Source organism: Leuciscus leuciscus (assembly GCF_965113295.1).
Source record: "Leuciscus leuciscus genome assembly, chromosome: 10".
Classification (NCBI taxonomy): Eukaryota; Metazoa; Chordata; class Actinopteri; order Cypriniformes; family Leuciscidae; genus Leuciscus; species Leuciscus leuciscus.
Window position 1 is genome coordinate 22,062,743 of NC_138734.1, and position 27,805 is coordinate 22,090,547.

Below are 27,805 nucleotides of genomic sequence, written 5' to 3' on the forward strand. Positions count from 1 at the left end.
CTGCCAACACACATTTCAGTACAATCAGCTTGTAAAAGTGCATGTACCATTATATGACCCCTTTAAGAGCAGGCGCATTTGTTCTATGGCGGATTCCTATTATAACGGCGGATTTGCCAGGCGCGCATCAGCAGCGGTTCACAGCCAAGGAGACCGACATTCTCGTCAGGGCCGTAAAACACAGAGAAGTGATATTGGGGATGGGAGAAACCCACCCAAATTATGCTTTTATAATAAACTGTCTATCTATCTATCTATTGTAATAATGTATGATTTGCAAAAATGAAAATTGCTGCTTCTGTGTAGATGAGAGAATCAAAGTGTATGACACTAAAAAATCACTTATATATAACAATAACTATTATAACACAATCATATTTTGTCAGTGTTTATCACTTCATTTGCACTGACACTTCACATAATTGCTAGTAATGTGGTAAATCATGGTAAATCACGCTAGAATCCTGTTAAATCATAGTAAATAATACTACAATGTGGTGTATCAAGGTAAATCATGCTAGAATCCTGGTAAATCATTCTAGAACGTGGTATGTCATGGTAAATCATGCTAGAACATGATAAATCATGGTAAACTATGCTAGAACAGGGTAAATCATGGTAAACCATGATAAATCATGATAAACTATGGTAAATCATGTTAGAATGTGGTATATCATGGTAAATCATGCTAGAACATGGTATTTTCCATCTATGATGTCAGTGGTTACATGCTTGCTAAATAAAACTTTATAACTTTTGATGCTTTTGTGCTTAAATGCCTTAAAGGCCTTAACTGCTTGAACCCCGATAAATGCTGCTTGCAGCTTTAATTATTATTAATATTATTATTATTATTATTACTAATAAAAAAAATCAGTGATTACACACTGCCACTGTAAATGTTTTAACGGGTGACATCGTCATATCAGCTTCTCAATTTATGTACTGTAATGATTATATTTCTAATTATTCTGTACCAAATAAAATGTATACCAACTATGCCCCTCCTGCATGCCTCCACTTGAAGACTTGAAGACCTAAAGTACATAGATGGCCATAAAATCATCAGTAATCACTCCACCAGCCTTGCGCCGTTCTCCCACGGCCTCGTCCTGCTCGCCACAGCATTATGGGTCAAATGACGTTTTACAGTTATTAACAGTATATTTCCATGTCAACTGTAATTAATTTACAAGAAGGAGGTGTTGTTACTGTAGCTTATGCGTTTTCACAATAACTTACTGTGGTATGGCATTATGGGATTGCGCAGGCTTTGTTCAGATTTGAAATCCAGTTGACTAGAGCAGCACGAGAATGATTAAAGATTAGAGGCATTATTCATAATTCCTGGTAAGTTCTTTAGAAATATACTCTTTTATATTTAAATTTCATTTAATGTATAAGTGATATCATGTCACAATCGTGTGCTAGCACGACATTTAACGGTATGTATAAGTATGTAATGACAAATTCAATGTTTTCCCATACACAACGTTAAGTTTTGTTTCAGGCGCAAGGCTTTTTTTCAAAGGCATAACATTTCAAATGAGAGGAGACTAAATGGCTTGTTAAAAGTATATGTGCGGTATAGCATTGGGTGACAAAAAAACATCATTAAATGCGTAGAATGAAATGGTTAAATTCTGCCAGTTTAATTTTCTTATTGAGAACATTTAAAGTAGTGTTGAACTACATTTTTCAACACAGAGTGGAGCTTAAGTGTCAAATATGGTTTGAAATCAAAATGCACATCTCATAGAACATTTAATACAAATGTAACGCACAAGTTTCCACAGTTATCAACATCGGAAATCGAATAAAAATTTCATATTTGTATCTCTCTGTATATTTCCCCTCTTTTGAAAAGTCATGAAAACTCTATCACAGATTTTTTTCTTTTGCTATTGGAGCAAAATATCATCACCATAGAAGTTTACTCAACTATGATGACTTACGCTTCTGAGAACCCTGTAAATGTGAAAAGGGTCTATCAAGCTCTTCAGGATCACTAGAAAATACACAGGCGGGTGTGCTGAAGCAGGTTGGAAATACACTTTGCAGGACAGTGGGTCCCTAGGAGCAGGGTTGAAGACCTCTGTTCTAGGTTATTTTTTATTAATTTGATGAATTGGACTGTCTTTATTGACTGACTTATGTTATTCCCTTATAAAACTGTGTATATAAACAGTATAAGAAACATATTACAGTTGATATTAACTTACAGTAAATAATATATATGTTGTATACACCTTGGGTCCGAGTTTGGAAAATGTAGAACCTTTTTTTTTTTTTACACCTGTGTAGTTCAAAAATGCATTGTACTAATATTGCTTCATTTTTAACAACACTCAAATGAAAAGCATGACATCAGTTTTTTAGAATGGCTTCTTCAAACAATTGTTGAGATTTTTTGAGTGACTTTTTAACACTCAGATTAAAACATTTAACATTAAACATTTTTGTTAATTTTTATTTTTATGTAACCTAAGTATAAACTTTTTTCATGTACATTTGTATTTGCATTTGACCTTCAACCAGGCTTTACCTTAATAATGTTCTGAGCGATATTTTTGTTGTCACACCCATAATTGCATGGATGTTCAACACTGAGTAACAGGCAACAGTAAATGGAAGGTTACATACAAGAAACGTCAGATTAAAGCTGAGCACCAAGTGATAAAAACTAAGACAGAAACCAATTGCAGAGAGTACATCACATTGTAGGATCATCTTTTCTTGATAACAGTTCATACTCAGGTTAAATGGAGGTGAATATATTGAAAACCAAAACACAAAAACAAGGATCTGTGTCATAGTAAATGCAGGAACACTGAGTCTATGTGGCAATCTCCCAAACCATTTCATGATATTACTGCCTGGAATTGTAGCCTTGAAGGCCATTAACACCACTATTGTTTTCCCCAGAACACAGGAGATACAGAGGACAAAAGTAATCCCAAATGCTGTGTGGTGAAGTTTGCAGGAACAAGCAGTTGATTGTCCAGCATGTGGACTCAAAGAGCACCATGAGATTGTAAAAAGCAGCACAAATCTTAGATTTGAGTTCCTGACTCTGTGGGTAAAAACATATATTTGTGTACAGCTCATATATGTCACCACTGCAGTCTGGCCAATTACAAATAGAAAAACAGTGATTAGCAGCACTCTCATAATCCACTGGTGAATCAGGCCTCTGCTGAGTAGTTGAGTGCAGATCTGCCATTGTAGTGGACTGATTTCTACAAGTACACATGAAATGAAAAGCACATCAAGTTGGTTATAAAGCCATAACAAATATGTGCTCCCTAAACAAAGTAGCACCTCATATACAAACCAAAAAGACCAAATTAATTCACCTTTATGCTTCCATATGTGTGTGCAGGTGAGCATATTTGATCTGAAGCAGCTTTTAAGCATTTGATTTAACTCCCTCTGTTTGTACAGTGAACATCTCGAAATTAACTGCCGAATAAAGATACAAGCATATATTGATTTAGAAGTACAATTATGTCCTAATCTTAATCTAAATTCTTCTTATTCTTATTCTTATTCTTAATGTTTAGATTAAATGTAGGGACAACATTCATGGAACAGAAATCTGTACCTGGTATAGCTCATCACAGTGATTGTAAGTGCAGCTTTCACAATTTCCTCTCATGAGGGAGATCATGTTCAAAGATCTGTGGAGTGACAGTAAAAGCTTGCAACGCATTGTAGTATGAACACAGATCAAGGCAGTATTGATCCAGTGATCTGTCTGCCTGAGAAAAGTACCAATGAGAGCTTTCACTGCTGGCTCTGACAGTTTCACACCAGGTAAGAACATACTGAGCCTTGGCGCATAGGACTCATTTGATTCATTGAAGTTAGCTGACATAAACCAGGCCCCAGTTATAATGCACAGTTTATCTGTTATATCCACCTGGTCATCTGCAGCCCAAAATGTTTTAACTTTGAAGCACACACAGTTCATTCCTCTTGTGTGATTTTTTACATCCAGTTCACACATTATGTGAAGTGCAATTGTCCAGACACTGCCTGAAAATTTTCCATTTTTCAGATAAAAACTGTTCATAGAATTTAACAGCAGGAGATATACATAACTGTAGTTTAAACATATGCTTGAAGACAGATTGAAAGCCTAGACATAAATAAAAAAGAGAGATTTAAAATTGCATATGCATTTTTTTTCTTCACATGTATTTAGTAATCTGTGTTTACAATGCTCACCTTATGTAAGCCCAGGTTGGTCTGATTGGGCTCCAGTTTGTGCTGATCACCCAGGACCTGCCTATTCAGGACTTCACAAAGACAGAGTATCATCGGGCGTCTTGAAATAACAATTTGCACTGAGAACGCCTCAGGTTTTTCCACAGCAAGGATCATCAAGTGCGCAGATTGATATTTCTCTACAAGGCAGCTGAAATAAGACAAACAGGAGATAGACTTACTGTCTCCAAAAGCAGTACATCATTATTTAATCACAGCACCATGGAATAACATAATCACATTTTCTGTCATATATCTAACATTTTATATTAAAATCACATCTTCACCTTGTCATCATTAATATTATACAGCAGTATTCAAATGTGTCTTTCTAATAACGAATGTACATATTTTCGACACTGGCATAGCAAACATTAGTAAAGTAATTGTAAATAAAAAAGTACATGAGTAAATGAACTTGAAACAGATCATACCCACCCTTGACATGTTATTGGTAGATGTCTTTTATTAAATGTCAAGGCTCTGCTAACTTTGACAACTCTGTCCTCTGAATGTTCACTTTTATCATTTTGGCTCTCAGCATCTCCTAGGCTAAGTAATGCACAGCAAGGGTTCAGTGCTCTAGTCAGAAGAGCAAGTAGAACCACAGTGGCTCCTCTCATCTCAGAGGCTGGGCTGGTATAGAGTTCCTGTTCAGGGTAGGGTCCTAGCTTTATACAATCCTAAGTGATAAAGGAGGAAGGTACCATTGATGTGAAACACAAGGGCCAATACTCAGAGGTAAACATTGCATTGCACTTACATCTTTAGATAGCACTACATGTTGCTTTAATTTTGATAAATATAATAATTGATTAATTAAGAACATTATTCAAAATAATAGTACAAAATATGTAACACAGAAGGAAACTTAGAATTTTTTAATTTGAATTAAATGTGACGAGCAGGATGAGGCAGAGGGTGATTACTGATGAGCGACACCTGTGCAACGCTCCGGTCTTGTATCCCTTATGGAGGAGTAGAGGCATAAAAGGAGGAACGACGACAGTGAAGAGCAAGAGAGGAACAGGCCTGAACTTTTGTTTTATTTTATTATACCGGCGAACGTTCAACACACACTTTAATAATAAAATAAACAAATACAAAACGAAAGTAAAAGACAGCAGCCCCTCATTGACAACTGCTGTCTTTTACTTTCGTTTTGTATAATCAGTAAAAATAATCAGTAATCAGTTTCCAAGCATATATATATATGCTTGGAAACTGATTACTGATTATTTTATGGCCATCTACAGTATGTACTTTAGGTCTTCAAGTCTTCAAGTGGAGACATGCATGAGGTGCATAGTTGGTATACATTTTATTTGGTACAGAATAGTAAGAAATATAATAATTACAGTTCATTAATTGAGAAGCTGATATGACATTGTTACCCATTAAAACATTTACAGTGGCAGTGTGTAATCATTGAATGCAAGTTTTTATTAGTAATAATAATAATAATAAAAACACTATTCATACTATTCTCATATTCACCCATAAAGATCTGATAAATACATAGACTTACACTAAATACAAGAGAGTTTAAGTTCATTAAGTCTTACATTAGTAGTCCTACACCTTTTTTCCACTAGAGGGAGATCATATCTGTGGGATTCACTTGGATGACTGAAAGGGTTCAGGTCTTCACTGATGCATTTGATGCAGTCTGATGTGACCTTTGCAGTTTCTGTCCTTTTTATATATTCATCAGTTCTTGTAATGAAGTTAAATGTATTCTGTTTATGTCACATTCTTTTTATAACATCTGTAGCAATTAGGCTATGTTCTATTTCTTTATGATCAATTTAATGTGGCATTTTTCCCAGTAAATGTTTTTTTGTGTTTGCATCTGGTCTTAACAGGATGACATAACATTTTGGAATGAAAATACAGATCAGTAAACTATAACTGGAAGCTAAAATGGCAAATACCTCCACAGCTACTGTTAACTTTCCAGGTGTGCTAATGTAAGCTGGGATAAAGGCAATCCAGACAGAACAGAAAATGAGCATACTGAATGTGATGAACTTGGCTTCATTGAAGTTATCAGGGAGCTTCCGGGCTAGAAAAGCCAAAATGAAACACAAGACAGCCAGTAGGCCAATGTATCCCAGAACAGCACAGAAACCGACAGCTGAGCCTAATCTGCATTCTAGGATGATCTTTTCTCTGTAGTAGTTCATGTTCATATATGGGAAAGGTGGGGATAATGTTAACCAAAGGATGCAAATAAGGACCTGTACAAGAGTAAAGCTAACAACACTGATTCTTTGTTGAAGAGGCCCAAACCATTTCATAACATTACTTCCTGGAAGTGTAGCTCTGAAGGCCATTAACACCACTATTGTTTTCCCCAGAACACAAGAGATACAGAGGACAAAAGTGATGCCAAATGCAGTATGACGCAACATACAGGACCACTCAGTAGGCCGACCAATGAAAGTAAATGAACAGAGGAAACACAGAGTCAATGAGAAGAGCAGCAGGAAGCTCAACTCTGAGTTGTTGGCTTTTACTATTGGTGTGTCTCTGTGGTGAGAGAAAACTAAAAATATGATCATAGTTAGAAATGCCCCAAGAATCCCAAACATCATTAAAATGATACCCATGATTTCGGTGAATGACAGGAATTCCACTGTCTTTATGATACACTCATCACCTCTGCTATTGGACCAGTATCCAAAAGGGCACTTCACACAGTCAGATGCATCTGGTGTGGATGAAAATGGAAGTGCAATAGTAATGAGCCTGCTATTTCAATGAAGTTTCTCTTAGCCTATATCTGATCATACACTACTCCTTTAGAAATAGACTTGTTAGTGTTTTAAATAATGTTTTTATGGCAGTGTATATGATAATTTAGATTCAAATAATTGTAAAACTTTTCCATTTGATCCTCTTTTGATAAAATGCAAGTGTTAAAAGAGCAATTAAACAAACATTACCTGTTGTGTTGCTAATCTCGCCTGGAGGGCATGGAATACAGTCAAAACAACAGATGGATCTTCCTTGCTGCACAGCTTCCCTAGTGCCTAGGGGACAGCTCTCACTGCACACAGACACAGGCACCTGCCACACATTAGGGAAAAGCTACTTGAACAACAATAGAAAAATAATATGCCATGTGACATGTTTGCACATGTTTACACACGTTTGTCTTGTGGATCTGAGCCTATACTGCATCTCACTGCATCTCATGTGCACTTGGATATTTAGTTATGATTGGAAAGTTAATTTGAAAAGAGACTCTTACAGACTTTAGGCCTCCTCCCCAGATGATGTTGACATTGTTCATAGTAAACCGTTGCCCACGAGGCAGAGTTGCATCATAGTAGCCAATTGTGGCTACCTCCATGGTGCCTTTTGTGACCTTTTGTAAGTTTACCAGTTCATACCTTGCAGGGGAGTTGCCTTCACTATCAAAAAACAGTGTTTCTCCCCTATTCATGCTGAAATTTACGGTTTGCAGATAATGTAAAACCTGTAATAATAGAAAAGGTTTTGTTTGTTCTTCTTATTATTTTTAATTTGCAGTAATCTCATTTTGGATTCAGAATAATCTCCTTTTAGCAATGTGGAAACGAAAAATTGTAAAGCATATAATTTTAAAACTACACGTTAGTAACATCATATATGGTGACTTCAGCGGAAAAAAATAAATAATAATTTAATAGTAAATTGTTAAATCATGCAATTTACTTGGATTTTTACATATATTTATAGTTTGGTTTTAAGATTTCAACATTTTAGAAGTAGTTCACCTGCCAGGGTTGTATTGTTGTTGGCTGTGCACAGATGACATTATCAAATGGGAGTTGTTGCTGCTTACATGACAGTAGATTGTGCAGTGCATGAGCAATTGCATACACAGCAGTGTAGACATTATTGATAAATCTCAGATCAGACATATCAGTAAAAGAATGTTTGACATATTTCAAGTTCTCTGAGCCGTTGCATGCCCGTATAATTGTATTTGGGCTTAATGAGCACTGAAAAACATTTTCCCAGAATTCTTTGAGAAACATGCTTTTAGGAAATTGGGAAGGGTTGACGTCCTGTAGAAAAGGGCCTAGTCCAGGTATTTGAGCATTGCGTACAGTAAATCCTATAGATCCAATCAGCAAATTGTGGCCTTGGCTATCTGCAAGAGAGTCATCTGTGATCCAGGCATCACTTCCGATCCACTGCAGTCCTGTAATATTTTGCCTGTATAGCTCATCCACCAGTATCTTGATCTCTCTGTGTGACATGAAAGCCATTATTACCTTAGATGTGGAGGTTTTGATAATGTCTACAATACTTGTTATAGAAGTTTTTGATCCTGTGCTTTCAAAAGCCTCTGAGTATTCAATACAGACTCCCTCTTCTTCAGCAGCCTTAATAAATGTGGCAATGCCAGTTTTACCATAATCATTGTCATTGCTTAAGGCTCCCACCCATGTCCAGCCAAAATGTTTCACAAGCTGGGCCAGAGCTCTGCTCTGGTAGTAATCACTTGGAATAGTTCTGAAGAAAGAAGGAAACTCTTTTCTGTTGCTCAGGCAAGCACAGGTAGCAAAATGACTGATCTGTGTGAACACAATTACAAATGTGAAACAGCATGAATGAAACTGGGTGAATTTCATTCTTCAGTGCCTCTGCTTTTTTGTGTGTGTGTGTCAACAGATCATTGGTTATTCAATTCAATTTACTTGTATAGCGCTTTTCACAATACATATCGTTTCAAAGCAGCTTTACAGAAAATGCATGTATCTACATTACAAGTTAGAGTGATCTGTTATCAGAGGTGACTGTGTCCAAGTACATATAATCACGCAGTTAGCTAACCGTGTTAATACACGGTTAGCTAACTGCGTGATTTTTGACATGAATAAGCATGCGTGACATGAATAAGCATATTTCATTTGCATTAATTTCCATTTGTAATCATTATGTTCACAACTAGTAATAATGACTTAAATGAGCTTATTGCTTTTGCCTTATGTTAATACATAAGGCAAAAGCAATAAGCTCATTTAAGTCATTATTACTAGTTGTGAACATAATGATTACAAATGGAAATTAATGCAAATGAAACATGCTTATTCATCTGTATAATATATGTTCAGCTTTTGGTTTATAATATATAAACAAATATGAAATAATCCAACATTTTAGGAATTTCTTATTTCATTTTTTTTCACCCTCCATTAGAGAGAGGCAATGTCAAAAACAGATGGCATGGAGGTTTTTGTAACTTTATATACCAGCATATTAATAGTGAATTTCATGTGTAAGCATAAATATATATATATATATATATATATATATATATCCAATTGGGTGACATCTTACCACAGGTATTTGGAATCGGCCAGTTATTCTGGCAAAGCCAATTGTTGGAGTGGATCCTGAATGACCTATTATAGCCTGCACAGTATCGGCCTTGGTGCAGTTTATTTTGTCAGTGACATCATCTTGTCCATTGGACAGTGAAAGTGCAGACTGAAGAATATTAGAGAATCCACAGGCATTAAAGATTTCATATCCCAGAGTGTGGTTTGGGAGTAAATTTCGTTTTTTATTTATTTCTTCTATTGCGAAGATCATAGTGCATGCAAATTTAAATTCCCTGTAATTGATACTACAGAGAAAAAAAAAACAGACAAGTAAGTACCACTTCTGCAAAGCACAAATATTAAACAATACATTATGTAATTCCACAAATTACACAATGAAAACAATTTGCATTGAAAACATACTTACTCCTTACACTTTGGTTGAGGAGGTAATTGGTTAAATTTCGGAATCACCCCAGTATACCCTGTGTAAAATGTGAAGATGCCTCCAATTTTTAGGGCTCCATCTTTGATGAACTCAGGCAGCTGTGTTTTACCCTGTCGTTTACAAACTGTCTGTTCTGCCCTTATCAACACTGACTTGAGCAGTAGTAGCTCTAGAATCAACATTGTGGGCCGGATCCTTTCAAATATTCGGTGACCAAACACATTCACCCTTTTTATAGACCAAACCTTTTGTTTACACCCTTAACAGAGGATGTATAACTGTCATACATCATATTATTTGGAAGTTTACATCATTTTCTTTGAATATTATATAATAATTAATTTTTTAGTGAAATTAATACAATATTTCTTCATGGTATGCAAAGAAATTTCATAGAACACAAAACCTTTTCAGGGATGACATGAAACATCTTTATTAATGTTAAAGCATTCACAAAGCATATTTTATATATTATTAAATCTATTCATACTGTATAAATTAGACATTATATACAGTATGTTGAATATACAGTATATTGGAGTAAATTACTCTTAAATGTTTAACATTATTTGTTGCATGGTACAACTTGGACACATATTTAATAAGTACATGACTTCATAGTATTGGCAATTTGAAATTTGGTGTCATATCAGGATTAAATTAAAAAATAAAATAAAAAAAAAAACACTTTTAGATGATTGGTTTGATAATGCGACATTTGTAAGTAGTGAAGAAGGTAAGCTAACATTCACAATTATTCATCATTTATTTAGTTAAGCATTTTTAATATATATTCCAATGTTTATTCAGTAAAATATATAATATTCTGAATGAATAATAAAGAATTTAATAAATGTAGAGGCTACAATCATAATTAATAAGCAAACCTTTTTGAAATAAATTTGCCTCATTCAAATTTAAATGATCATTCTCATGTTTATGCATTTTATTTATTTATTTTAATGATTTATCATCATGTGTTTCTTTGTGTTTTGCTCTGGCTTGAATAAAATAATGTAACATTTTGGAGCAAATATGCAAAACAGCAAACCAAAACTTGAAGCTAAAATAGCAAATATCTCCACAGCTACAATCAATTTTCCAGGAGAACTGACATAAGCTGGGATAAATGTGAGCCAGACAGCACAGAATATGAGCATACTGAATGTGATGAATTTGGCTTCATTGAAGTTATCCGGCAATTTACGAGCCAGAAAAGCTAGAATGAAGCACAATACAGCCAGTAGGCCTATATAACCTAGCACAGCCCAGAAACCAAAATCAGAACCTAAATTGCATTCTAGAATTATTTTCTCTTGGTAATAATTCATGTTCATATATGGGAAAGGAGGGGATATTATTAACCAAAGCACACAAATTACAATCTGTAATAGAGTGAAGGTAATGACACTGAGTCTTTGCTGCAAAGGTCCAAACCATCTCATGACATTACTTCCTGGAAGTGTAGCCCTGAAGGCCATTAACACAACGATTGTTTTGCCCAGAACACAAGAGATACAAAGGACAAAAGTAATCCCAAATGCTGTGTGACGCAACATACAGGACCACTCAGTGGGCCGACCAATGAAAGTAAGTGAACAGAGGAAACACAGAGTCAGTGAGAAGAGCAGCAGGAAGCTCAGCTCTGAGTTATTGGCTTTTACTATTGGGGTGTCCTTGTGTACAAAGAAAACTACAGCAATACCTGATGTAAAGGAAACACCCAGTAAAGAAAACACTACTAGAATAATTCCCATCACATCTTCAAATGATAAGAATTCCACAAGCTTTGGGACACATGCATCTCTCCATTTGTTCGACCAAAATTCTGCAGGGCACTTGAGACACATCACTGAATCTGAGGAAGAAGTTTGAATATAAAAAGGATTTTAGATTGTTTGGTAACACTTTATAATAACTGCATGCTATTAATCATTCGTTAAGCATTACTAAACAGTTAATTCATCATTTATAAAGCATTAATAGACATTAACAAGCAGTTTATAAATACAGCTATAAATGCTTTATTCTTATAAGCATATCTATATTTATAAGCATATCTATAATGTGTTTAATAATTGTATTTTCATACTTTATTAATGATCAGTTTATCATTTCTAAATGAAGTATAGCATTATTTACAAACCAGTTACATTATTTACCATTATTTACAAACTAGGTGTTGTAACTGATTAATAAGATCCCTTAGAAAGTGTAAGTAAATGTAGTAGATGCAGGTAGTTATAAAGCATTTAGTAGTGGTCAGTTAACTATTTTTGTGAGCTGATCTAAAGTGAGGACTAGTTATGCTTTGTAAAGCATTTATAAAGGAGATTTAAAGACTCACTGATCTTCTAAACAGAAAAAGGAAACAAACACAACACAGTGATACAGGACATAAAATATTTAACAGCCTTTAAATCTCCTTTGTAAATGCTTTACAACACATAACTAGTCCTCACTTTAGATGAGCTCACAAAAATAGTTAACTGACCACTACTAAATGCTTTATAACTACCTGAATTAACCATTAATTACCGTATAAATACATGCTAATAAAGCATTTCTTAACACACTAAGTAACTATTACTATATGTCTGAATAATAATATGTATTTAAACAGTTTATTAATCCTTTACTTACACTTTCTAAGTGATCTTATGAACTATGGAAGGCATTTTCTGCCAAATTTAAATAAATAAATTAAATTATTAAAATTAAAATTAAAACCAGATTAACGATTTCATTACAGAAAACAGTACGCAAAATATGTGACAAAATTGAGAATGAAATTAAATGATTTCATTTTCACAGTTTGACAGTGTCAAATTGAAATTTTAATCATTTAATTTATTTATTTAAATTTGGCAGAAAATGCCTTCCATAATGAACCACTGACAACTCCTAAATAACCGGTTTGTAAATAATGCAATACTTCATTTAGAAATGATAAATTGATCATTAATAAAGTATGAAAATACAACTATTAAACACATTATAGATATGCTTATAAATCAAGAGAGAAGCATTTATAACTGTATTTATAAACTGATTATTAATGTCTATTAATGCTTTATAAATGACAAATTAACTGTTTACTAATGCTTAACTAATGATTAATAGCGTGCAGTTATTATAAAGTTTTACCGATTGTTTTAGATTGCTTGTTGTTGTGAATGTTTAATCTTGTCCCATACCTGTCTCATTACTTATTTCACCATCTGCACACTGAATACAATCATAACAGCAAACAGGTTTTCCTTTTTTCACAGCCTTCCTAGTGCCCATGGGACAGCTCTCACTGCACACAGATACAGGAACCTGTAAAACATGACAATTTGTACTACAACAAAACTTGCATCTTGTTTACAGCAATGTAAGGTGTACTTCAAGTCTATAGACCTGCTCACAAAAATTACCTGGTGTTGATTTTTGGCCCACACTATGCTGATGTTGTTAAATAAAAGCTGAAATCCTGGTTGTAAAGAGGCATCATAGAAACCCACTTTAACAAACTCTGTTGTTCCATCCTCCCCCTGCTGCCAGTTCAAGAGATCATATCTTGCTGCCGGATCTCCATTTTTATCAAAGAACACCTTTTCACCGGTTTCGGTGTAGAAGCTCACTTCCCTCAAGGCATTAAGTACCTGTAAAAGCAAAAAAAAATTTACTTGAGTAAATAAACAAGTGCAATTGACATGACCGTTTCCATGCAACTCATGCTACCTGCCATGTATTGTTGACATTCTCCAGGCATTTGCGCTGGTTTGTGTCTAATTTTGAACATCTGATTATGATGTTCAGAGCATGAGCAACAGCATACACAGCCTTGTAAACATTATTGGCAATTTGTAATTCTGTAACATCTGTGTACTGGTTCTGCACATTGTCCAGACTTTCATTGCCTTTGCACATGCTTCTGCTTCCAACAGTTTGTTGTGAGGGAAGTTTACAATGGAATACTGTTTCCCACAACTCTTTATACAGATCTGTTCTGGAAGATGGGTGAAGTTTAGTCAAAAATTCCCTTAGGCCTCTTATTTCAGCTTTTGGGATGGCAAAGCCCATGGACCCTCTAAGAATGTGTTGCCATTTACCAGTAGCAATGTTCATATCAGAGATCCATGATTCACTACCAATCCACTGTAGACCAGTAATATTCTGCTGAGCTATTTCCCCTAGAAGAACTTCCATATCTGAGTAGGATACAAAGGCAACAATCACTTTAGAGCTTGATTTCTTCACAATGTCCACGATCCTCAAAATTTCCTCCCTGGTATCAGTCCTGAAGAATGCTTTTGAAAATTCCACACAGACTCCCAATTCTGTGGCTGCTTTGATAAAAGTGTTCATGCCATTGTTTCCATAGTCATTATCACTGCAAAGAGCCCCCACCCAAGTCCAGCCAAAATACTTGATCAGTTTGGCCAGTGCTCGGCTCTGGTAATAATCACTAGGAATAGTCCTGAAGAAGGAGGGGTGTTTCTTTCTGTCACTAAGGCAGGCGCATGTTGCAAAATGACTAATCTGCAGTTTTTTTGTTTTTTAACAAAATAGAATGTGTGATTTATTAGTAGGATTTATTTATTTATTTATTTTTATTTACATTATTACATAAATCACTGTTTTGTTAAAGCTTTAAACAGTCATATGGAAGATACAGCAACTTACCACAGGTAAATGCAGAGGTCCAACAGTGGAAGAGATGGCAATAGTTGGAGTAGAGGAGGTTTCTGCAATGATAGCTTGGATTGAGTTAGGTCTTTGACAGGACAACAGAGAGGCATTTTCGCCATTAACTAATGACAGAGAAGCTCTGAGAGCCATTTCTATTGAGCCACATGAATCATAAATTTTGTAACCCAAACTGACACCAGGAAGAATATCAGCTCTGTTGTTGATTTCTTCAATGGCAAATACCATTGTCTGTGCATTTTGGAATTCTCTGAGGCTCAAACTACAAAAAGAAAATAAATCAAATAATTAAATAAATAACAATGAAAATGCACAAGGTGAAGACAGGTATAAATACCTATACAAGCAGACATGTTAAGACAGGCACACCTATACAAGCACACTGCATTCATTCATTTTACTTTTTTAACATCTGTAAAAATGTGTCCACTCACCTCTTGCATTTGGGCCGCTCTGGTTTTGATGTGAATGTAGGCATAATTTCCTCCCAGCTGTTGTGGAAGGAAAAGATGCCCCCAATTGTCACATCCCCATCTTTTCTAAGCTGAGGAATGTCAGAAGTCTCCCATAACTTACATGGAGGGTCAGCTGCTCTCACTAGTGTGAACAGAAGCCATGTGTGTAAGAACCCCATTCTAAACCCTTAACAGACAGCTAATCCTCTGGTTCTGTCTTATATAACAGCTGTTGGGTCCCCATCCACTGAATACCATGTTGTGGGTGTTGCTTACTGAATTGCATATTTTCTGTCTTTAACTTACTTTAGCCAATGAGAAAACAATAGCGTAAATATTATTTGCATTACACTGATATGGAAAATACACTAAAATGAATGTAAAATGAACTTAAATAGAAAATAAACATGTACATGTAACATGTATGCTCTGTTATGTTCTGTATTAGTTTAGTTTTCTCTCTGTTGGCTCTGTTCCCGTTTGCCTGTTCATATTATTTCCCTTAGTTACTAATTACATTTACCTGTTGGTCATTTGTTCCCTCATTATTTCCCTATATAATTAAACCCTTAGTTTCCTCTGTTCTTTGTTCCATGTCATCAGAGTTGTACCTGGTTGTGGATTCTATCTCCTGAGTTTTCCTGGAAATTAGTGCTTATTTTTTTACTCTTTTGTCTTTGCGCATTCGTTACAGCCAGCGTTTGTGACAGTAAAAAGGTTACCGTATATTTTCATACAAACAAGTACAATTTTTGATTTTTAAAATAAAATGGAGTCCATCTTCTTTACAGTAATGATCTTAAATCTAGTGCAAGAATTGTGAAAAGTGGTTTAAAGTTTTATAGTACTAAAATGTTGCCCCATGTGTCCTAATCATAAACAAAGTCGTACTAATAAAATCACACTTAACAAGCAGCAAATAGCAGATGTATATTGGCATAAGTGTAATAAAAAAATGTGTACACCAATCAAATATCTTAGTAGGACTATTCATTTAAGTGTTTGATCTTTTGTAAAATAATAACAATAATTAAAGCTGCGAGCAGTGATGAAAAAGGCCCTCGCACCCGTGCCACCGCCACCCGGCAGCTTTAGGAAAACAGAGTACGGTGGGCAGTATGTAAATATAGGAGTCATTTGTATTTGCCACACTTCCTGCTACCAGCAGGTGGCACTATTACTATAACTGAATATTGTCATGTAGATGTGTTCAGGACAGGACTATTATCAAACATGTGAAGTTTGGGGCAGATCGGACATCGCCTGCCTGAGTTACAACAACTTCCTATTTCGTGGAGTTAATCGCATACATTAGCACTTAGCCAAGTGTTGGATGATTTAACATGTTTCTATCATGTTTGGTACTTCATGGCATATTTTAATATGTTTCTTGGAGTGAATTACAGTGTAAAGCATGTCACTTCCTGTTGCCAGGAGGTGGCGCTATTATTATAACTGAATATTGTAATGTAGATGCGTTCAGGACAGGATTCTTATCAAACATGTGAAGTTTGGGGAAGGTCAGACATCATATGCCTGAGTTACAACAGCTTCCTCTTTCATGGCGAAACATCAGAATTTGTCAGCCCGCAACACAGACACACCCTTCAGTGAAAACTCAAGATCTTCACAATTTACCACCACTAAGGCCTTAAGATTAGACTGACCATATATGATGTTGATCTGGTTAAATCTCTATAAGGAGTTAATCACAGTGTAAAACGTGTCATTTTACACGTTATCAACGTGTCATGCTAATGTATGTGATTAACGCCACGAAACAAGAAGTTGTTGTAACTCAGGCATACGAGACACAGATTAAATTACCCAAAAAGGGAATATTTGATCAATTTGTCAGGGTAACTTTTACCAGAATTAATTTCAGTTATCTAAACATACTGTTTGTCCTGCAAACTTTATGTAAGACTTCCTTATCAAATATCAATAAAAGTACCCTTCTTACAAACTCCAAGAAAGATTAATTTTCTGGCCGTGAACATTAATTTTCCTGTGTTCATAAAATTGAACTACTCAACGTAGTAAATAATAAAAGCTTTGTAGCTGAATCGTACATTTTCATTGACTTTATAATATGAGCATTTAGACAGAAGCAATCAAGAATATAATGGTTTTAATAAAATGAAACTACGAATACAGAATTCTACATTTACACACGGAATACATGTATATACAACCGGAGAAAACAAACGGAAACAAATACGAGATGACGAATAACAGATGAGAGAGAGAAAGAGAAAAGGAGAGAAATGAGATAGATCACCGAGATGATCTCAGTAGGCTATGGCAAAATCCCAAACAAGATGAACCTCTTTGAGAGACAGCAAGGAAACAAATCACATTAAAAGTTCAATAAAACTAATACTTGCAAAATGGTTCTCTTTGTGTTGCTGAGGAAAGCAGAGTCGTGCGTGTGTTTGTCCTTCGGCGCTAGGCGCGTTCTCTCGTGTCTTCCGGGCAAAACGGAGTTCGCGGGAAGTTCAAGGAGTCTCTTTAAAGTTGAAGTTGCCGGTTACGCTCGCTTCACTGAGCGTAGGAAAAGTCCGAAGACGGAAATAAAAACGAAGATTTAAAGAAAAGGAAAGAAAAGAAAAACGGAGAAAACTCCCTAAGGAGTTATGAAAGTAAACCTCTCATAGATGAAGTGCTCTGAGAAACTCTTTGGGTCGGTCTTCTTATGGAAAGGATAGGTTCACACCTCTGGTCGCGCGAACAACCAATGACCGTCCGAGAATCTGAAGCGGGAAAAGTTCCTTTGTCTCTTGAGAGACACCCATTTGAATGAGTTATGAGTCCATCTGTGTTTGATTATAATGATTGGACTTGATTAGGAAAGCCACACACCTGTCTATATAAGACCTTACAGCTCACAGTGCATGTCAGAGCAAATGAGAATCATGAGGTCAAAGGAACTGCCTGAAGAGCTCAGAGACAGAATTGTGGCAAGGTACAGATCTGGCCAAGGTTACAAAAAAAATTCTGCTGCACTTAACGTTCCTAAGAGCACGGTGGCCTCCATAATCCTTAAATGGAAGACGTTTGGGATGACCAGAACCCTTCCTACAGCTGGCCGTCCGGCCAAACTGAGCTATTGGGGGAGAAGAGCCTTGGTGAGAGAGGTAAAGAAGAACCCAAATATCACTGTGGCTGAGCTCCAGAGATGCAGTTGGGAGATGGGAGAAAGTTGTAGTAAGTCAACCATCACTGCAGCCATCCACCAGTCGGGGCTTTATGGCAGAGTGGCCCGACGGAAGCCTCTCCTCAGTGCAAGACACATGAAAGCACAACTGAAGGACTCCAAGATGGGGATAAATAAGATTCTTTGGTCTGATGAGACCAAGATAGTACTTTTTGGCCTTAAAGGGATAGTTCACTTTGAAATTAAATTTTGGTATGTTTTAGCTTACCTCAAGGGCATCCAAGATGTAGGTGTCTTTTTTTCCGCAGTAGTTTCAATTTTGATATTTTTAGGTCAAACCGTTCTTGTCTGTCAGTCATATAATGCAGGTTGATGGTCACTGTCTCAAAGAGCATGCACAGAGTCCAAATTAAAACAATTCCCCATCGTCCAAATTAAACAATTCCCCATCGTAAGTACACATTGATGGCCCAAGACACGAAACGAGCGGTTTGTGTGAGAAAACGAACAGTATTTATATCGTTTTTACCTCTTGAACACAGCTGCGTCCAAGTGATCTATGACTAGATGTTACATTGGCTACGGTTTCGCAGTAGCCAATGCGACATCTAGTGTATATATCTATACCCGCCCGCGCTCTCAGATCATTTGGACGCAGCTGTGTTCAAGAGGTAAAAACGATATAAATACTGTTCGTTTTCTCACACAAACCGCTCGTTTCGTGTCTTGGGCCATCAATGTGTACTTACGATGGGGAATTGTTTAATTTGGACGATGGGGAATTGTTTTAATTTGGACTCTGTGCATGCTCTTTGAGACAGTGACCATCGACCTGCATTATATGACTGACAGACAAGAACGGTTTGACCTAAAAATATCAAAATTGAAACTTCTGCGGAAAAAAAGACACCTACATCTTGGATGCCCTTGAGGTAAGCTAAAACATACCAAAATTTAATTTCAAAGTGAACTATCCCTTTAATTCTAAGTGGTATGTGTGGAGAAAACCAGGCACTGCTCATCACCTATCCAATACAGTCTCAACAGTGAAGCATGGTGGTGGCAGCATCATGCTGTGGGGGTGTTTTTCAGCTGCAGGGACAGGACGATTGGTTGCAATCGAGGGAAAGATGAATGCGGCCAAGTACAGGGATATCCTGGACGAAAACCTTCTCCAGGGTGCTCTGGACCTCAGACTGGGCCGAAGGTTCACCTTCCAACAAGACAATGACCCTAAGCACACAGCTAAAATAATGAAGGAGTGGCTTCACAACAACTCTGTGACTGTTCTTGAATGGCCCAGCCAGAGCCCTGACTTAAACCCAATTGAGCATCTCTGGAGAGACCTGAAAATGGCTGTCCACCAACGTTTACCATCCAACCTGACAGAACTGGAGAGGATCTGCAAGGAGGAATGGCAGAGGATACCCAAATCCAGCTGTGAAAAACTTGTTGCATCTTTCCCAAAAAGACTCATGGCTGTATTAGATAAAAAGGGTGCTTCTACTAAATACTGAGCAAAGGGTCTGAATACTTAGGACATTTCAGTTTTTCTTTTTTAATAAATGTGCAAAAATGTCAACAATTCTGTGTTTTTCTGTCAATATGGGGTGCTGTGTGTACAATAATGAGGAAAAAAAATGAACTTAAATGATTTTAGAAAATGGCTGCAATATAACAAAGAGTGAAAAATGTAAGGGGGTCTGAATACTTTCCGTACCTACAGTATATATACATATATACATCTTGCCCAGACTTCTATATAAACAATGCACAACCACAAGTTTATAAACATTTTATTTAACATTTAGTTGTTGTAAAAGAAAAAAAGAGAGTTTGTCATAATGTCAATTGTTCCCCTTTACTGAATGAGTTTTACATCTCTCTCTTCCTGATGGCTAAAAGCTATTACATTTTTTTATTTGGTCATGGATTTTTCAAATAAAAGGAGAGGTTGTGAAAGTTGTCCCCTGTCCTCCTCTGCTGAATGACACTGGTTTGTTGTCTCTGTCTCACTGCTGGACAAAGCTATTACAAAAAGAATGTTAATTTTGGACATGCAATACCAATTTTTAGCCAGCAGGGGTAAAAATAGAGGTTGTGAAAGTTGTCCCCTGTCCTCCTCTACTGAATGACACTGGTTTGATGTCTCTGTCTAACTCTTGGACAAAGCTATTACAAAAAGAATGTTAATTTTGGACATGCAATACCCATTTCAGCCAGTAGGGGTGAAAGTAGAGCAGTAGGGGTAAAAATAGAGGTTGTGAAAGTTGTCCCCTGTCCTTCTCTACTTAATTACACTGGTTTGATGTCTCTGTCTAACTCTTGGACAAAGCTATTACAAAAAGAATGTTAATTTTGGATATGCAATACCCATTTCAGCCAGTAGGGGTAAAAATAGAGCAGTAGGGCTAAAAATAGAGGTTGTGAAAGTTGTCCCCTGTCCTTCTCTACTTAATTACACTGGTTTGATGTCTCTGTCTTGCTGTTGGACAAAGCTATTACAAAAAGAATGTTAATTTTGGACATGCAATACCCATTTCAGCCAGTAGGGGTAAAAATAGAGGTTGTGAAAGTTGTCCCCTGTCCTCTTCTACTTAATGACACTGATTTGATGTCTCTGTCTTGCTGTTGGACAAAGCTATTAAAAAAAGAATGTTAATTTTGGACATGCAATACCGATTTCCACCAGTAGGGGTGAAAGTAGAGAAGTAGGGGTAAAAATAGAGGTTGTGAAAGTTGTCCCCTGTCCTCTTCTACTTAATGACATTGGTTTGATGTCTCTGTCTAACTCATGGACAAAGCTATTACAAAAAGAATGTTAATTTTGGACATGCAATACCCATTTCAGCCAGTAGGGGTGAACGTAGAGCAGTAGGGGTAAAAATAGAGGTTGTGAAAGTTGTCCCCTGTCCTCCTCTACTTAATGACATTGGTTTGATGTCTCTGTCTCACTGCTGGACAAAGCTATTACAAAAAGAATGTTAATTTTGGACATGCAATACCCATTTCCACCAGTAGGGGTAAAAAAAGAGGTTGTGAAAGTTGTCCCCTGTCCTCTTCTACTTAATGACACTGGTTTTATGTCTCTGTCTTGCTCTTGGACAAAGCTATTACAAAAAGAATGTTAATTTTGGACATGCAATACCCATTTCCACCAGTAGGGATGAAAGTAGAGCAGAAGGGGTAAAAATAGAGGTTGTGAAAGTTGTCCCCTGTCCTCCTCTACTTAATGACACTGGTTTGATGTCTCTGTCTCACTGCTGGACAAAGCTATTACAAAAAGAATGTTAATTTTGAACATGCAATACCGCTTTTCGCCAGTAGGGATGAAAGTAGAGCAGAAGGGGTAAAAATAGAGGTTGTGACAGTTGTCCCCTGTCCTCCTCTACTTAATGACACTGGTTTGATGTCTCTGTCTAACTCATGGACAAAGCTATTACAAAAAGAATGTTAATTTTGGACATGCAATACCCATTTCCACCAGTAGGGGTAAAAAAAGAGGTTGTGAAAGTTGTCCCCTGTCCTCTTCTACTTAATGACACTGGTTTGATGTCTCTGTCTTGCTGTTGGACAAAGCTATTACAAAAAGAATGTTAATTTTGGACATGCAATACCGATTTCCACCAGTAGGGGTGAAAGTAGAGCAGTAGGGGTAAAAATAGAGGTTGTGAAAGTTGTCCCCTGTCCTCCTCTTCTTAATGAAATTGGTTTGATGTCTCTGTCTAACTCTTGGACAAAGCTATTACAAAAAGAATGTTAATTTTGGACATGCAATACCCATTTCAGCCAGTAGGGGTAAAAATAGAGCAGTAGGGCTAAAAATAGAGGTTGTGAAAGTTGTCCCCTGTCCTTCTCTACTTAATGACATTGGTTTGATGTCTCTGTCTCACTGCTGGACAAAGCTATTACAAAAAGAATGTTAATTTTGGACATGCAATACCCATTTCCACCAGTAGGGGTAAAAAAAGAGGTTGTGAAAGTTGTCCCCTGTCCTCTTCTACTTAATGACACTGGTTTTATGTCTCTGTCTTGCTCTTGGACAAAGCTATTACAAAAAGAATGTTAATTTTGGACATGCAATACCCATTTCCACCAGTAGGGATGAAAGTAGAGCAGAAGGGGTAAAAATAGAGGTTGTGAAAGTTGTCCCCTGTCCTCCTCTACTTAATGACACTGGTTTGATGTCTCTGTCTCACTGCTGGACAAAGCTATTACAAAAAGAATGTTAATTTTGAACATGCAATACCGCTTTTCGCCAGTAGGGATGAAAGTAGAGCAGAAGGGGTAAAAATAGAGGTTGTGACAGTTGTCCCCTGTCCTCCTCTACTTAATGACACTGGTTTGATGTCTCTGTCTAACTCATGGACAAAGCTATTACAAAAAGAATGTTAATTTTGGACATGCAATACCCATTTCCACCAGTAGGGGTAAAAAAAGAGGTTGTGAAAGTTGTCCCCTGTCCTCTTCTACTTAATGACACTGGTTTGATGTCTCTGTCTTGCTGTTGGACAAAGCTATTACAAAAAGAATGTTAATTTTGGACATGCAATACCGATTTCCACCAGTAGGGGTGAAAGTAGAGCAGTAGGGGTAAAAATAGAGGTTGTGAAAGTTGTCCCCTGTCCTCCTCTTCTTAATGAAATTGGTTTGATGTCTCTGTCTAACTCTTGGACAAAGCTATTACAAAAAGAATGTTAATTTTGGACATGCAATACCCATTTCAGCCAGTAGGGGTAAAAATAGAGCAGTAGGGCTAAAAATAGAGGTTGTGAAAGTTGTCCCCTGTCCTTCTCTACTTAATTACACTGGTTTGATGTCTCTGTCTTGCTGTTGGACAAAGCTATTACAAAAAGAATGTTAATTTTGGACATGCAATACCCATTTCAGCCAGTAGGGGTAAAAATAGAGGTTGTGAAAGTTGTCCCCTGTCGTCTTCTACTTAATGACACTGATTTGATGTCTCTGTCTTGCTGTTGGACAAAGCTATTAAAAAAAGAATGTTAATTTTGGACATGCAATACCCATTTCAGCCAGTAGGGGTGAACGTAGAGCAGTAGGGGTAAAAATAGAGGTTGTGAAAGTTGTCCCCTGTCCTCCTCTACTTAATGACATTGGTTTGATGTCTCTGTCTCACTGCTGGACAAAGCTATTACAAAAAGAATGTTAATTTTGGACATGCAATACCCATTTCCACCAGTAGGGGTAAAAAAAGAGGTTGTGAAAGTTGTCCCCTGTCCTCTTCTACTTAATGACACTGGTTTTATGTCTCTGTCTTGCTCTTGGACAAAGCTATTACAAAAAGAATGTTAATTTTGGACATGCAATACCCATTTCCACCAGTAGGGATGAAATTAGAGCAGAAGGGGTAAAAATAGAGGTTGTGAAAGTTGTCCCCTGTCCTCCTCTACTTAATGACACTGGTTTGATGTCTCTGTCTTGCTGTTGGACAAAGCTATTACAAAAAGAATGTTAATTTTGGACATGCAATACCGATTTCCACCAGTAGGGGTACAAATAGAGCAGTAGGGGTAAAAATAGAGGTTGTGAAAGTTGTCCCCTGTCCTCTTCTACTTAATGACACTGGTTTGATGTCTCTGTCTTGCTGTTGGACAAAGCTATTACAAAAAGAATGTTAATTTTGGACATGCAATACCGATTTCCACCAGTAGGGGTGAAAGTAGAGCAGTAGGGGTAAAAATAGAGGTTGTGAAAGTTGTCCCCTGTCCTCCTCTACTTGATGACACTGGTTTGATGTCTCTGTCTAACTCATGGACAAAGCGATTACAAAAAGAATGTTAATTTTGGACATGCAATACACATTTCAGCCAGTAGGGGTGAACGTAGAGCAGTAGGGGTAAAAATAGAGGTTGTGAAAGTTGTCCCCTGTCCTCTTCTACTTAATGACACTGGTTTTATGTCTCTGTCTTGCTCTTGGACAAAGCTATTACAAAAAGAATGTTAATTTTGGACATGCAATACCGATTTCCACCAGTAGGGATGAAAGTAGAGCAGAAGGGGTAAAAATAGAGGTTGTGAAAGTTGTCCCCTGTCCTCCTCTACTTAATGACACTGCTTTGATGTCTCTGTCTTGCTATTGGACAAAGCTATTACAAAAAGAATGTTAATTTTGAACATGCAATACCGATTTTCGCCAGTAGGGAAGAAAGTAGAGCAGTAGGGCTAAAAATAGAGGTTGTGAAAGTTGTCCCCTGTCCTTCTCTACTTAATTTCACTGGTTTGATGTCTCTGTCTCACTGCTGGACAAAGATATTACAAAAAGAATGTTAATTTTGGACATGCAATACCCATTTCCACCAGTAGGGGTAAAAAAAGAGGTTGTGAAAGTTGTCCCCTGTCCTTCTCTACTTAAGTTCACTGGTTTGATGTCTCTGTCTCACTGCTGGACAAAGATATTACAAAAAGAATGTTAATTTTGGACATGTAATACCCATTTCCACCAGTAGGGGAAAAAATAGAGCAGAAGGGGTAAAAATAGAGGTTGTGAAAGTTGTCCCCTGTCCTCCTCTACTTAATGACACTGGTTTGATGTCTCTGTCTAACTCATGGACAAAGCTATTACAGAAATAATGTTAATTTTGGACATGCAATACCGATTTTCGCCAGTAGGGATGAAAGTAGAGAAGAAGGGGTAAAAATAGAGGTTGTGAAAGTTGTCCCCTGTCCTCCTCTACTTAATGACACTGGTTTGATGTCTCTGTCTAACTCATGGACAAAGCTATTACAGAAATAATGTTAATTTTGGACATGCAATACCGATTTTCGCCAGTAGGGATGAAAGTAGAGCAGAAGGGGTAAAAATAGAGGTTGTGAAAGTTGTCCCCTGTCCTCCTCTACTTAATGACACTGGTTTGATGTCTCTGTCTAACTCATGGACAAAGCTATTACAAAAATAATGTTAATTTTGGACATGCAATACCCATTTCCACCAGTAGGGGTAAAAATAGAGCAGCAGGGGTAAAAAAAAAGGTTGTGAAAGTTGTCCCCTGTCCTCCTCTACTTAATGACACTGGTTTGATGTCTCTGTCTCACTGCTGGACAAAGCTATTACAAAAAGAATGTTAATTTTGGACATGCAATACCAATTTCCACCAGTAGGGGTAAAAATAGAGCAGTAGGGGTAAAAAAAGAGGTTGTGAAAGTTGTCCCCTGTCCTCCTCTACTTAATGACACTGGTTTGATGTCTCTGTCTCACTGCTGGACAAAGATATTAAAAAAAGAATGTTAATTTTGGACATGCAATACCCATTTCCACCAGTAGGGGTAAAAAAAGAGGTTGTGAAAGTTGTCCCCTGTCCTCTTCTACTTAATGACACTGGTTTTATGTCTCTGTCTTGCTCTTGGACAAAGCTATTACAAAAAGAATGTTAATTTTGGACATGCATTACCCATTTCCACCAGTAGGGATGAAAGTAGAGCAGAAGGGGTAAAAATAGAGGTTGTGAAAGTTGTCCGCTGTCCTCCTCTACTTAATGACACTGGTTTGATGTCTCTGTCTCACTGCTGGACAAAGCTATTACAAAAAGAATGTTAATTTTGAACATGCAATACCGCTTTTCGCCAGTAGGGATGAAAGTAGAGCAGAAGGGGTAAAAATAGAGGTTGTGACAGTTGTCCCCTGTCCTCCTCTACTTAATGACACTGGTTTGATGTCTCTGTCTAACTCATGGACAAAGCTATTACAAAAAGAATGTTAATTTTGGACATGCAATACCCATTTCCACCAGTAGGGGTAAAAAAAGAGGTTGTGAAAGTTGTCCCCTGTCCTCTTCTACTTAATGACACTGGTTTTATGTCTCTGTCTTGCTCTTGGACAAAGCTATTACAAAAAGAATGTTAATTTTGGACATGCAATACCGATTTCCACCAGTAGGGATGAAAGTAGAGCAGAAGGGGTAAAAATAGAGGTTGTGAAAGTTGTCCCCTGTCCTCCTCTACTTAATGACACTGGTTTGATGTCTCTGTCTTGCTATTGGACAAAGCTATTACAAAAAGAATGTTAATTTTGGACATGCAATACCGATTTCCACCGGTAGGGGTAAAAATAGAGCAGTAGGGGTAAAAATAGAGGTTGTGAAAGTTGTCCCCTGTCCTCCTCTACTTAATGACACTGGTTTGATGTCTCTGTCTCACTGCTGGACAAAGCTATTACAAAAATAATGTTAATTTTGAACATGCAATACCGATTTTCGCCAGTAGGGATGAAAGTAGAGCAGAAGGGGTAAAAATAGAGGTTGTGAAAGTTGTCCCCTGTCCTCCTCTACTTAATGACATTGGTTTGATGTCTCTGTCTAACTCATGGACAAAGCTATTACAAAAAGAATGTTAATTTTGAACATGCAATACCGATTTTCGCCAGTAGGGATGAAAGTAGAGCAGAAGGGGTAAAAATAGAGGTTGTGAAAGTTGTCCCCTGTCCTCCTCTACTTAATGACACTGGTTTGATGTCTCTGTCTAACTCATGGACAAAGCTATTACAAAAATAATGTTAATTTTGGACATGCAATACCCATTTCCACCAGTAGGGGTAAAAATAGAGCAGTAGGGGTAAAAAAAGAGGTTGTGAAAGTTGTCCCCTGTCCTCCTCTACTTAATGACACTGGTTTGATGTCTCTGTCTCACTGCTGGACAAAGCTATTACAAAAAGAATGTTAATTTTGGACATGCAATACCCATTTCCACCAGTAGGGTTAAAAATAGAGCAGTAGGGGTAAAAAAAAGAGGTTGTGAAAGTTGTCCCCTGTCCTCCTCTACTTAATGACACTGGTTTGATGTCTCTGTCTCACTGCTGGACAAAGCTATTACAAAAAGAATGTTAATTTTGGACATGCAATACCCATTTCCACCAGTAGGGATGAAATTAGAGCAGTAGGGGTAAAAATAGAGGTTGTGAAAGTTGTCCCCTGTCCTCCTCTACTTAATGACACTGGTTTGATGTCTCTGTCTCACTGCTGGACAAAGCTATTACAAAAAGAATGTTAATTTTGGACATGGAATACCGATTTCCACCAGTAGGGGTAAAAATAGAGCAGTAGGGGTAAAAAAAGAGGTTGTGAAAGTTGTCCCCTGTCCTCTTCTACTTAATGACACTGGTTTTATGTCTCTGTCTTGCTCTTGGACAAAGCTATTACAAAAAGAACGTTAATTTTGGACATGCAATACCGATTTCCACCAGTAGGGATGAAATTAGAGCAGTAGGGGTAAAAATAGAGGTTGTGAAAGTTGTCCCCTGTCCTCCTCTACTTAATGACACTGGTTTGATGTCTCTGTCTAACTCATGGACAAAGCTATTACAAAAAGAATGTTAATTTTGAACATGCAATACCGATTTTCGCCAGTAGGGATGAAAGTAGAGCAGAAGGGGTAAAAATAGAGGTTGTGAAAGTTGTCCCCTGTCCTCCTCTACTTAATGACACTGGTTTGATGTCTCTGTCTAACT

At 37.0% G+C, this 27,805-nt stretch overlaps 2 protein-coding genes and 1 long non-coding RNA gene across 3 annotated transcripts in view; 1 reads left to right on the forward strand and 2 right to left on the reverse strand.

The window, feature by feature from the left end:
- Nucleotides 1-478: 478 nt before the first annotated feature.
- The window catches only part of LOC309508652, a 179,230-nt gene continuing 151,903 nt past the window's right edge, over nucleotides 479-27,805 (forward strand). The window contains exon 1 of the long non-coding RNA XR_014209643.1: nucleotides 479-767. This is a non-coding gene — a long non-coding RNA (uncharacterized lncRNA). The remainder of the gene's footprint in view (nucleotides 768-27,805) is intronic.
- LOC309508346 (extracellular calcium-sensing receptor-like) lies at nucleotides 6,078-10,220 on the reverse strand (the record flags this gene model as incomplete). The annotated part of the gene is made up of 6 exons (XM_082182937.1): nucleotides 6,078-6,982; nucleotides 7,218-7,341; nucleotides 7,526-7,753; nucleotides 8,034-8,840; nucleotides 9,607-9,895; nucleotides 10,018-10,220. 6 exons carry the CDS (start codon nucleotides 10,218-10,220, stop codon nucleotides 6,078-6,080), a joined length of 2,556 nt encoding a protein of 851 aa, XP_082039063.1.
- olfce1p (olfactory receptor C family, e1) lies at nucleotides 10,998-15,367 on the reverse strand (the record flags this gene model as incomplete). The annotated part of the gene is made up of 6 exons (XM_082182712.1): nucleotides 10,998-11,896; nucleotides 13,236-13,359; nucleotides 13,458-13,685; nucleotides 13,765-14,565; nucleotides 14,710-14,995; nucleotides 15,168-15,367. The coding sequence occupies 6 exons, from the start codon at nucleotides 15,365-15,367 to the stop codon at nucleotides 10,998-11,000; spliced, it is 2,538 nt and encodes an 845-aa protein (XP_082038838.1).